The following is a 12,826-nucleotide window of genomic DNA, read 5'->3' as shown; positions in this document are numbered from 1 at the left end:
GTTTGAAGGACATGCCTTGCAATAATCACAATATACAGATTATTGTGGTTAATGTGGTCTCAGTGCTAATGTTCTTATCTTACCAAGCAGGTCTTACAGGGGTTATTAAAGGAAATGAACTGAATATTTTAATCCTTGATTTTCATAAGTAAAAGTAAAAGGCATGGAAATGTGTAAAAACAAATTTATCAGAATTAAGAACTTAATCTCAGCAATTAACCTTGAGATCTCTGGTTTTGTGGAAGTAGGTGCTGTATGCAGTCATTTGTATTTGCTTGACAAGTGGGTGTGGAATCTACTTTGCACATGTGTTTTATCTTCTATCGAACTTCAATGCTCTCACTTTCTCTTTGTCTATTCTCTGCTCTGATCAATCTTATTGCATTTTTAGCTGCTATGCATCATAGTTTTCACTTAGTCTCTCAAGCTCTTTTAATGCTGTAAGTCAGCATGTGGGAGGTCACACAGGCTGTAGGTCAGGGTAATAATATAGGTGTAAAAGCACAAGGAAAAGAAAAGAAATAAATAAACAGGTGACATTAGGTTTCAAATTTAGAGAAGGAACTTTGTTGGATTTGCTGACTGCTGGGAATTGTAGGTGTACAGTAGGTAAACCTAGTCTACCTGAGAACACCGGTGGGTATAGTATCTGATTCGAAGTGTTAGACTTAATGGAATTTGTTTGGATAATAAGCAGTTGGATTAATGTGGACCTGTGGGGGAACCTAGCAATCAGGGAACATTAAGTAACAAAGAAAAACTGAAGGATCGTGGTAAGGACCCGCTCCTTTAAAATCCACTTTTTGTTGATTCTTTCAGTATTACCAGTGTGACTGTTGCCTGTAACACTCCTCATTCTGAAACACTCAACACACCTGCTCTCGTTAGGTTAGAGTTCTCCTTCTTTCCTCGGGCTTTAGGTTATACAGGAGTGGAAGAAGGGCTTGTAACATCTGTTCCCCTCCCCAGGGACCTGTGAGCAAGCATGGTTTCAAAACAGATGTGCGGTTCAGGCAGTGTTCCAGCATGGTTTCTTATCAGCAGCCAGTAACTATACAGCAGCCAACAACAATACAGACACGCACGGTGAGTTCAAAATACAGAGGTCTACTTTGAAAAAGAAGACAGGGCCAGCTTGATCTGGCACGGCTATTAGAAATAATAGTAGACATCAATAGAATCCGAAAGTGTTTGTTTTCAAAGTGACAAACGTGTTTTTTTTAAATGTCCCCCCACACGCCTAATGAGGTGATACAGACAGACTTACACAACACTTCTGCAGGATCTGCTGTATGCTGGATTGAACATGATCCATGGGGCTTGTGGCCTTCATCTGTACTCCACCATCAGACCCTTACATGTGCAATGAAAAGTGCCTGTAACACTCCTCATTCTGAAACAGACAGACTTACACAACACTTCTGCAGGATCTGCTGTATGCTGGATTGAACATGATCCATGGGGCTTGTGGCCTTCATCTGTACTCCACCATCAGACCCTTACATGTGCAATGAAAAGGTTTATTAATGGCCAGCAGTATTTCTGTCACGTTCCTCGTTGTTAGGCCAGACATTTACAAGCACATGGAGCTATACTGTAACAGGTCTGTAGTGTGTAACTATCTGCAAGACAATCAGCAGTGATTGAAAACAGGGATGTTTAGGTACAAATTCCAATTGAGTAAAGTCATTTCTCTCAGGCTGTTACCTGTCATCTATCTGTGGTAAAAAGTGCCCCTTGCAGGTCAGGGGTGTCTTCCAGCAATAAAATCCTTCATTTAATTAGGACAACTTCTATGCTAAATGGATAGTAAAACCCAAGAATACCAAGTTAGGATTGATACAATATACTGTAGTAACAAAGTTGGTTACAAACTGAATCACAATGCCTTTAAGTATTCACAGCACATATTATATATTAGTAGTATGTACAAGTACGGTATGTTAATATTTCAATAGTCAGCCTCAATGACTGGATAATGTTCACCCAGTACATAATATCTCCATTTTTAATTATAATTACTGTTCACTGCAAAATATCTCTTAAGTCTTAAGCATTTGTGGATGAAAGCCTACGAATCTCCACATTTTTTATATTATACGGGTGCTTGTGTTTTGTGTCAAACACATTGCTTCTAACAGGGGTGAACAGCAAAATTACAGTGAAACAGTGTTTCATTTCCTTGAAAGAAATGTGAATCTTTAATTGCTGAGCTTTAAAGTTTTTAGAAGCCATATTAGAATCAATGAAGTTAATCGACAGCTGGAATTACAGCATAGTCCAGCAGATCTGCTTTAGGTAGTGAGGAGAATGAGAGTGATGTCATCTGTCTTGTCTGATCACAGTGATAGGTACAGCCTCCAGAATCTTTTGACATCATTATGAAGCTTTGCAGGCTCCCTATGGCAGAACAACACTTTTTTTCATTTTTTCCACTTTGATCTAAATCATCTAACAGACAAGGTCTGGTGATGTTTTTTAGAGAACTCATCATAGTCAATGCCACACACATGCATTACTAATGAAGCCTTTATTTACAAACATTTAAAAAAAAGAAAAAAGTAAAATCTGACTTCTGTGAAAATTAATTTCAGGAGGCTCCTGAGTGACTCAACCTGTAAAGACCTAATAGGACAGAGAACAGGATTCAGTCTAGGAACAGGTCACTAGCCAAACACAGCTGGGACATCCAAAGGACAACTAACAATTGTCTGAGTAATAGTTCAGGTGGGTAGCTGCGTCAGCATGCGTAGGCTGCAAAGTTACAAGTAATAGGTTTATTCCATGCTGAAAAAAAGAAGAAAGAGAACACAACGTTTCGGCCGTGGAGCCTTCTTCAGGTGTGTCACACACCTGAAGAAGGCTCCACGGCCGAAACGTTGTGTTCTCTTTCTTCTTTTTTTCAGCATGGAATAAACCTATTACTTGTTCCTTATTGTCTGAGTAATGCCAGGGTTGGAGAGTGTGAAAGTAGGCCAGATTTTTCTCTGCTTGCTGCACAGTAGTGCCCCCCTGTGGCTGTCCAGCTGCTGGTAAACTTGGAGCGTTAGCAGCGAGACCTGCATGAATTATCCATTTAAAGCAAAAACAAGCAGATGTTCTGAAAGAAAGTGAGATGTTGTTCTTGCCTTTTCCATGTGACACAAATATTAACAGCCTTCTTGTTACTGGAAGCTGAGATGAGGCACAAGAAAAAAACAAGAAATGTATGAGTTCCATTCAAGAGCTCTTGCTGTGTGCCAAGTCTGCAAAGCTGTGGTGTGAGTGGAACAGTCTTTGAGGTGAAGGCCTTTTTTGTCTTCCACTGTTGGCACAGGAAAGGAAAGGAGAGTTCCCAAAGATGCTTATTACACATATATAATTTTTAGTTATATAATACATAGTGGAAAAGCATTATCTTTATTTTACAAGTAGACATAGACAAACTGTAGTTTGTATTATTTAAACTGATTTTGTTTGGGTTACTTCCAATTAACAGAGCTATTTACTTATAAACTGTGTCAGCTAAATGTGTTGGTTTGAAACTGGTAGGGAAGCACCCAAGATCCCCCTACTGACCAGCCAGCACTGCAGGCAAAACATTTGTCTACACCTCCATCCAAAGCCCTCATGGGACTGCTTCTCACATGCCAGATTAAGTTGTGCTGTCTACTTCATAAGTAGGATAAGAAGAGATGGGGAACCTTCTGTTGAAGGACAAGCTAGTGATAAGTACCAGTCTTTGGCCATTGGCTCTGGCCAAACCTCTCTGGTTAATAGTTGTCACTGTCCTGCTGAATGCCTCCAGTGTATTGATATTCAGCCTTTAAGGACGTATGAGTCATAGGAGATGCAGTAATTCAAGGTAACGCTAGCTTATGTTTTTATTCCATATAAAACTAATGCATGCTGCTTAGTGAAAATTTAGCAGAAGTCTTTCATTTCATTTTTGCTAAATCCACTTTTTAAACAATTAACAACCATCTAAAGTAATATAAAGTATATCTTTTGATTTAGAGGCAAGGTGAAAAACCTGTCCTATCTCAAATTGTCTGATTGTGTTGACAAACCTAGCCTCCTCTTCCAGGAAGGACAGTTGGTATTTAAGGAATGGATCTGCTTTGGACTTCCAACAGAGTTTGCAAACAGTAACTGGGCATGAACTGGATACTAGCTTATAGAGAGGTGTGGCCCTGCCTGTGGTTCCATAAATGTACAGGGAATGAGTAATGTCGAGCTGTCATGCTCTGCCACCGGCACTAGGTGGTTGTGGTCTCATTGTCAGGCTGACACTCAATGTAGACGTCATACTCTTCTCCATCGGAAATTGCGACCCCATTGTTGGGTGGGGTCTCGCACACCGTGCTGCGCAGAGTTACCCGTGTGACGCTGAGGGAATACTTCCTGGTTCCTGGCTGATGAGCCTGGCGGCACATGACCTCCTTGAACATTTCACGGAACCGTGTGGACATGAGGTTGTAGAGGATGGGGTTGACGGCGGAGCTGAGGTAGAAGAAGACTCCAGAGATAATGTGCACGTACTGGTAGAGGTGATGCATGAAACTTGTCCAGTGGTTGATGAAGCTCCACATCAGCCGGTCGGTGTGGAAGGGGGCCCAGCAGATTGCGAACATCACAACCAGCACAACTACAGAGAAACACAGAAGGGGCAGTTAATGTAGAGTCACTTTAAGGTCTTCATGGGGGACTGTGCACTGAAATTAACTCTAACTCAACTGGCTCACTGTAGGACCACTCTATAGTGACCCCGCAGCTCCTGAATTATCAGCTCTAATTCTGATGACAACACTACCTCTTGTCAATCCAGCTGGCATGGAGACTGAACAAATTACTGATGCTTAAATACTTCTTCAGCGTTTTAAAGCAGAGCACCTACTCCACAGGGACTGCATTCATTTAGTCAGCACATTGTTTCAAAGGACACAACCCGGCCTTGTGAAAATTAGTTGCACTTCCAGGAAACAACTTCATAAAAGAATCATCTGTCTTTAAGGCTTTGTCTTTTGAGAGAGTTGCCAGAACATCTATCAGTTGTTCACAGGTAGGAAGGGACTCCTTTGTTCTCACTGAAGGTAGTTCTGCAACTCATTCACTATCGGCGCCTGAACTGAACAGCAGATCAGGAGGAAACATCCAAAATCACTGAGCCAGTTACAATAGCGGGAGATAGTTAAGTAAGACAGAAAGCTTGAACCGGAATTCAGCAGCAACAACAGAATTTCCACCTCTACTCATTCAAAGACTCCTGGGATCTATAATAACCAGAGCTTGGCAGCTTTTTAAAGTCACTCCTGCAAGATGGCAGCTCCTATAGTAAATTGCTTATTATCATTGTTCAGAGGCTTTTGCTTGAAATGTCTGATCCAAAGGGAAGAGTGTCAACTTCAGTTCCACCTGCACCACTTTCAGGAGCTGCCTGGTTTTTCTCCGAGATCTCCATGGCTCAGTAGTGCTAGACCTGGGAGATCTGAAAGGTCCAGGCTTTAGTGTGGTATAGGTGCTTGCAGCTTGCAACAGGGTGATGTTGCTTAGAACTAAGCTAAGCAAATAAGTTCAGACATGCTGCTTGAGGTGTCATTATTCCATTCATCCATTTTCTATCTGCTTTATCCAATTCAGGGTCACCCACAACCTACAGTATCTTGGCAAGCAAAGGGTGCAAGGTGGCGTACACCCTGGATGGGATGTCAGTCCAAAAATATGAATCATCAAGGACAAGGTTGACAGAACAAGTTTCTATCTCATTAACCTGCATATGTCAATGAGGCTTTAATGTGGGCCTACTTAAACTGCTAGTTAAATTGGAGAAGCAGAGTGATCATACCCCTTCTTAATTAAGACAACTATCGCTGAATGACAAGTATGGTCTTTTTCTGAAAAATTCCACTACAGGCAGAACAAGATTTGAAGGCAGAACCACCAGGAAAACAGAAGAAAATGGAGACGCTTACTACAACCCAAGAGTGAATGGAAACACTGTAGGTAAACTCTTAACAGCTGTGTAGCATGGCTCTAGTCTCAATTTCACTTTCCTTGCTGCACAGAGTCTCAGAGAGTTAGCAACATAATGCATTTAATGGGTAAGACACTGATGGGAGGGCAATTTATGTGCCCCTGATTTGTAGGCATTTACCCACTGTGGGTTTTTAATTAGGTCACAGACATGAATCCCCTGAGAAAATGAAATCCTGTCACATTATGTAATGACGTGTGGCAGGAGAAGCCTTTCTTGCTGCTCCTGAGTTTGTTTCAATTAGCAGGCTACATGCTTTAGCACTGAAAGTTTGCTGAATGTTTTGCAGAACTTGACAACCACACTGCTAAAGAGGACTTGACTTTTGTCAATACAGTTGCTGGTATTACATGACAAAATGACATGATGGGGTTTTCATAAAGCATCAGCAAGGTCTGGAGCAATGAGTCAGTAATCATTTTTCAATTTATTTGTGTGAATTGATTTGGGTCGGTGCAGATGCTCTCATTCATTATTGAGGCAGGAGGATTCCACTGCTTGTTCCCCTTCCTGGATTTAAAGGTGTGGTGTGTATGTGCCTCAGCTGCTGGAGAGAAAATACTTCATTGCTTTCTATTGTAACATGTCTCTCTCAAAAACACAACAGAAACGTTCTGTAAATAAATGTCCAGGATGTCAAAGCATCATTTTGTAGGCATATTTTTATAGTTACAGAAATACATTTTCTCCTGGGTCCTATATACAGTTGGTGAGATCTTAGATGTGGTTGTGTTTATTACTCGTTCGCTTTATGCGGATAAGTATTTCTGAAGGCATTTGCTGCATTACCTCCTTTGAGCAACCTAATTCTTCATTTCAGCTTCACTGGAAGGAAGTAATTGAACATGAATGAATTCATTGGGCTTCCATTTATTTACTCGATGTAATGTTACACATTGCCAAAACAGAGATAAGGGCATTATAGAAAAAGACTTGGATTTTAACAGACAACAGTGGCTCAACTGGTCAATTAAAACTCTCTCCACTCTGGGACTTGTCCTTAGGTGACTGTGACTAGGAAACTCCATGTGCTCGTGTACAGTTGGACAAGCAATGGCTGGTTTAGAGTAAGCCAGGATTACTTCACTGTGCCATTCAGCAGCAACCCTTGTGACAAAGGAACACTGTAGCTAATGAGAAGTGTGAGGAGTTCTGACATTTAATTCAAACAAAATGACCTGAATATGTAAAACAAAGACACAACTTTCATAAACCACTGTCTGTGCATGTGTTTATACATTAATGTTCACTATGGCTTTATCCCTACCTTTATCTTTTACTGTGAAACAGCCTTTGTCTGTTGCAGTTCCAAGACACAATACAACTGAGCAAATGGGAAACAATGCAAAGTCACACATACAAAAACTCCTGACAAGGTCACACACAATTGCTCACATCATTGCTTCAGTATCTTACACTGGCTGCATGTGCGTGTTAATCTTAATATCTTTAAAATGCTTAGGTTCTAGGCTCTGCATATTAAGACTCCTCATTGGTACCATTTAACGTCCCTTACCACCATGTGATCTTTGCTCAGAGACCTGGTTTACTACAGTACAGTATGTGCTTCTATTGTTTGTTTGCATGTTGACAGGTGTTGCTTTAGCCCAGAGCTCTCAGACACCATCGCAAAGGACATGGTGGGTAATGTAGAAAATGGCTCCGTGGAAGTGGCCCCCCAACAAACAGCACATACGGTGAAACTCGCATCATTCGTTAGTGCTGCTTTCTTTTCTGGGATATAGCGCCTTGTTTTTTCGGGGTCAAAACATCACTCAGCTCCCTACAACACTGTGGTGGACCTGAACTGGTATCATTCATTAGTGCTGTATTTGTGACAGTTTGTGCCGTTGAAAGTAGCTTCCCAGCTGCTTTCGTTCCCGAGATATAACGGCTTCTTTTTCGGGGGGTGACCTTACCAAGCCCCCCTACAACGTCGTAGGGGAACTGAGCTGGTCTCATTCGTTAGTGCCGCATTTCTGTCGGGTTGTGCTATTGAAAGGAGCTGCCCAGCTAGAGTGATTTTTTGGAGTGATCATGTGACCACGCACGGTGCCTTTGACCTGCTAGTTAAAGCCTTTTTTTAGAACATGTAATTGTTTTCTAATCTTTGCCTTTTAAAAGGCTGAACCCTCAACTCTTCTGAATAGGGTATGACATTGGAAACAAATTTAATTTTCCTATTCACACAAATGCACAGAAGATACTGGCATTAAATGCAAAATCAATCGCTGCCCACCCTCCGGGCAAACAGAGAAAAAAATTGCAGACACTGTTATTCTCGCACCGGTAATAGGGCGCTTGAATTTAACAGAGGGGGTCGCTGGAGGTCAAAATCGCCGTGCATGCTCACATGATCACCGCAAAAAAGAAGGTTCTAATCTCGGGAATTAAACCAGATGGGGAGCTACTTTCAATGGCACGAACCATTGAAACGCAGTACTACGAATAGGACCAGTTCAGTTCCCCTACAGCGTTGTAGGGGGGGGGTGAGTGACGTCACGATCCCGAAAAAAACGCTATATCTTGGAAAGGAAAGCAGTACAAGCGCTAATTTCAACAACAGAAACCGGCACTAAGAAAATGAGGTGGGTTTCATCGTTTGTGCTGTTTGTAGGTGCTCAACTTCACGGAGCTGTAGAAAATCTAGAATTAATCTATAACTTTTTTTAGAATTGTTTTTACAAAATAAAAAAATAGAATGGATTTTTAAAAACTTTTATCATCTATATTGTTTTATTTTCACTTGCAGCTTTGTGATTTTAATTTTATTGTGATATGCCTTTATGCATTTTGAGATGGTTGCGTTCAAGGTTTCTCATCATTTTCATGATGTAATCAGTTAAAAAGTCTCATTCAAACTCCTGAACTCAATCATAGTTTACTTTTTTGAGAGGTTTCTCTTATGACAATGGGATATTTTGTCCTCTGTTTCTTTAATATTTTCAAATTTCTGCCATTTATTAATTTTAAGTAAAAACACAACACTGCAAGGCATTGCAGAAAAAAGATATCTGCTGATTTAATAAGGAGTGTCTCTAACTGCAATATAAAAGGTGATATTGGAAAAAAAAAGTTGCTGAAGGACTGAATTTTCCCAGGATCTGGTGGAAATGTGTTTTTCCTGATTCCAGGTAGACTGTGCTGATCCTAGTCATGGCACCAGGTAGCATCTGATATATCTGACATTTACCCTCCAGGGCCCTTATTTCCCTAAAAGCATCAGGAAGACCACATACTGTATGAAAGGATGCTACTCTGTCCCCACTGTATTTAGTGGTGGTTCAGTCAAAGCAAATTTAATCAAGCAGTTTCTCAGAAAGTTATAAGTGAATCACTGTAGGAAATTACAGCATTCTCCCCACACTTCCCTCTGTGAACAGAGATCATTCAGAGCCCAACATGCTTTCACTTGCATTTCCAGAGGACACTTTTAACAATCCATCATATCCAGCCTCCTCCTCAGTGGACGTAATTGATAGGTTAATCCTTCTAAATCAAATTTGAAAGACAGTAGCTACGTAAATGCACAGGGTCACCATCAGCACTAATTTACTTGTATAGGACTGAGTATATTAAAGAGTCTAACTGTCAACCCTACTCCTAACATGGTACTGTAATCTGATTTGAGGAAATTACATTTCTTCTTCATTTGTAGCTGTAACAATTCCTGTTTTAGACAGGTATGGAAAGGTGGTAATGGATTAGTTTGCCAATTAGTTTGTGTGAAGAATGAATGCACTGTTGTGAAGAAGATTCTGCTAGTGTAATGTGGTCCACCATTTGTTTCAGACAGTCACCAGGACATAGGGAAACAAGCTGTAAGGGCATGAGGCTCTGCTGTTGCAGTCTACTTGAGAAACAGCTTTTTTGAAGTACTTTTCTGCAGTTGCTTGGCTTGATGCTTGATTGCCTTCCTATCCAATTATCTCTCTCCTCCAGCCTTCTGTTGAGCATTGACATCTACAATAGACATCTTCTGCATACCGATTCTACTGTATAACTTTTAGGCCGATTGGAGAAAAGAGAATACAATAATAACTTCATAAGCTAAAGTCACTGGACATCTTATAATTTTTTATACACCTTTTGTACTCCATATTCCAGCAGTGATACAAGGTGTGCTCAGCAAGGAAAACAGCCAGAGATTCATACAGCAGGCACATTCTTTCTCCCTCTCTTCTTAGTCATTCACAAAGGAGTTGAATTAGGGTATCATTAAATATTTATTTTTTTATAATTTTTGAGATAACATACTATATTTAAGAATAAATAGCAGGGTTTTGAAGTGGCTGCATAATATATCATGATGCTAAAGCTGCTTTAGTATCCTGCCTATATTTTTGGTTGCCATTGATAGCTTCCAAATGATTATTTCACCTCAGATAGAAAGTGCATAGTGCACTCATTTTTGACATGTCATCTTGATTTTGGTGGGGGTGTCCTTGAGGCTGCTTTCTGTTTAAGCTCCTGGAGAAATGCCATTTGAACTGGTTATTTCTGCAGCATCAATGTGTGTAGAGAATTGCATTGAAGGCAGGCTGACATCTTAAAACTTGTGAATTTAAATACCTGTCAGGATGTGTAAAGTGAAAAGAAAAATGACAAGTGAATTGCATAGACAGTTCAGATCCTTATTTTGTGAACATCTTCCCGTGTCAACAGAACAGTAGAGGTCTTTCTTGCCAACTGCAAGAGTTACATTCCTGAAAGTCTCCATAGTTCCCAAAACTGCTGTTGGTAAATAGTCAAAAATAGGGTTTAGATTTCCACAGTCTGTGTCTAATGGCTAACATAACTTGGCTAACATAGCTTGTAGATTTGTAGTAATAAGATAGTAATAAGAATAGTAAAACTGAATGTTATTTATCTTGAATCCTGAGACTTAAAAATAATGAAAGAGTTGAACATGCATAACGGGGCACTCAGATTAAATATCCATGTTAATATGAAAAATCCAAAACCGAATGCCTAGCTGGGCAGAGAGACATGGGTTCTCAAGGGAGATCAGTGTGAAAAGCAAGGCAACAACAAGGGTCATGAGCTGGTGGAACAACCGGGCACTAAAGTTTCCGTGTATGAGATGGGGATTTCCCGTGGTTGAGACGGTGCTCAATATGGAAACATTGTGTGAGTAAGCAAAACCGCAGTTGGATGAAACCGTAAGTGTGGGGGTGTGGAAGAGTATGTGCGTTTGGAGAAAACTCACAAAGCATCTTGGTGACCTGCCTCCTCCTGGCCTTCTGCTGCTGGATGCGGATGTTGTGGTAGCTGTCCCTGCCAAGGCCGGACTTGGCCTCGAGGACCTGCAGCATCTTCTCGCGCTTGAGCTGCAGGCCAATAAGCAGGTACAGCACGCTGATGGTCAACATGGGCAGAACGAAGAACAGTAGAGTCGTGATCTGGATGATCAGGTTGTACATCCAGCGGGGCTTCACCAGCGTGCAGATAGCCGACTCTTGGATCTGGCAGCCAGTGGCAGACACCAGGTAGAAGACGTCGTGCAGGCTGGTGTTGGGGATTGCGCAGAGCACTGACACTGCCCACACGGTCACAATGACGCGCTTGGCATGAGTACGGGTCACCACGTACTTAGCCTTGAGTGGATGCACCACAGCAATGTAGCGCTCCACGCTCAGGGCTGTCACATTCAAGATGGAAGCAAAGCACACTGTCTCAAAGAGGAAGGTTTTGAAATAGCAACCCCCCTTGCCAAACAGGAAGGGGTAGTTGCTCCACATCTCGTACAGCTCCAGTGGCATACCCAAAAGCAACACCAGCAGGTCAGACACAGCCAGACTGAAGAGATAATAGTTAGTGGGCGTTCTCATCACCTTGTTACGGGCGATCACGGTACAGGTCAGCGCATTACCCACTGCTCCCACCACGAAGATCATGAGATAGGTGATGCAGACAGGCAGAAAGAAGGAGGAGCGGCGGGGCCCCAGGTATTTCTTCAGCAGCTCCTCCTGGCTCGGACATAGGTCCTCCATTTGCTGACTCCAGTTGCCTAGGAAGCTGTTGTTGTAAGGCAGCCCTGTGCTACACACCAGCTGGCTACTTGATGGATGCAGAAGGTCCTGTGTGGAGCAGTTGTGCCTTGCCATAATCACAGATGGAGACAAGTACCTGCAATAGATGGAGACAAGACAAATGTAAAGTAGGGGAGGAAAAGTGCTATATAAATGCAATTAATTAAAGGAGCACCATTCACTCGAATTGCAAGCAATGTCTTAGTCCTTCCTTCTAAACAAGTATGGGAATTATTGCAGTTCTGGTGGTTTCTGAGTTGGGTTTACTATGGAGCATACAAATGGCCATAATGCACAACATTTGGAGATGTTGAGTTTTAGTATATGCTACGTTTTGAAGGAGATATTAGAATGGATTTGTTTTATTTAGGAACAGGATCACCAATCAAAAAAGATAAAAGAAATTCATACATGATTAGACCTGATGCAGTCAGAGGTCTGGTTTACAGCAGGTTCTTGCACTGCAGAGTTCTATACATATGAATGAAGACAGAAAAGTCTACAGGAATAAACATGAGGAATGGAGAAGGAGAGAATGAGTGAAATAATAGTAAGTTTAGTAAGAAGTCAAGGTGAGAAACTAAAACTAAGGAGATAGAAAAGAAGACAATGAACAGCACAGGGGAGATATAAAGAAGGTATATTTCCAGTGCTCTTTCTCTTACTGTGAACTCCTGCTGCTAATGTGAGCTGTTTAGTGCTGGTGTATGAGAGCCTAGCTTCATTTAACTAAATCATTCTAGCTCAATGATGGTCAGCAGTTTTTGAATAGATGATGTAT

At 41.4% G+C, this 12,826-nt stretch overlaps 1 protein-coding gene across 1 annotated transcript; it reads right to left on the bottom strand.

Annotated features, from left to right (window-relative positions):
• Nucleotides 1-3,545: 3,545 nt before the first annotated feature.
• nmur1a (neuromedin U receptor 1a) lies at nucleotides 3,546-12,120 on the bottom strand. Its single transcript, XM_088914350.1, has 2 exons — nucleotides 11,223-12,120; nucleotides 3,546-4,627 (listed from the first exon to the last, which is right to left on the bottom strand). Exons 1-2 carry the CDS (start codon nucleotides 12,118-12,120, stop codon nucleotides 4,239-4,241), a joined length of 1,287 nt encoding a protein of 428 aa, XP_088770476.1. The 3' UTR covers nucleotides 3,546-4,238.
• Nucleotides 12,121-12,826: the final 706 nt, after the last annotated feature.

Source organism: Atractosteus spatula, chromosome 4 (assembly GCF_055471065.1).
Source record: "Atractosteus spatula isolate fAtrSpa1 chromosome 4, fAtrSpa1.hap1, whole genome shotgun sequence".
Classification (NCBI taxonomy): Eukaryota; Metazoa; Chordata; class Actinopteri; order Semionotiformes; family Lepisosteidae; genus Atractosteus; species Atractosteus spatula.
Note: the sequence above shows the minus strand (reverse complement) of the source record. Positions and strands in the feature narration are given on the sequence as shown.

Excerpts from the sequence above, each read along its gene's own strand:
- nmur1a (XM_088914350.1), bottom strand. The coding sequence starts at position 12,120 with ATGGCAAGGCACAACTGCTCCACACAGGACCTTCTGCATCCATCAAGT. Across the intron at positions 4,628-11,222 it reads GCAGGTCACCAAGATGCTTT|TTGTGCTGGTTGTGATGTTC; the intron begins GTGAGTTTTCTC and ends GTTTCTCTGTAG.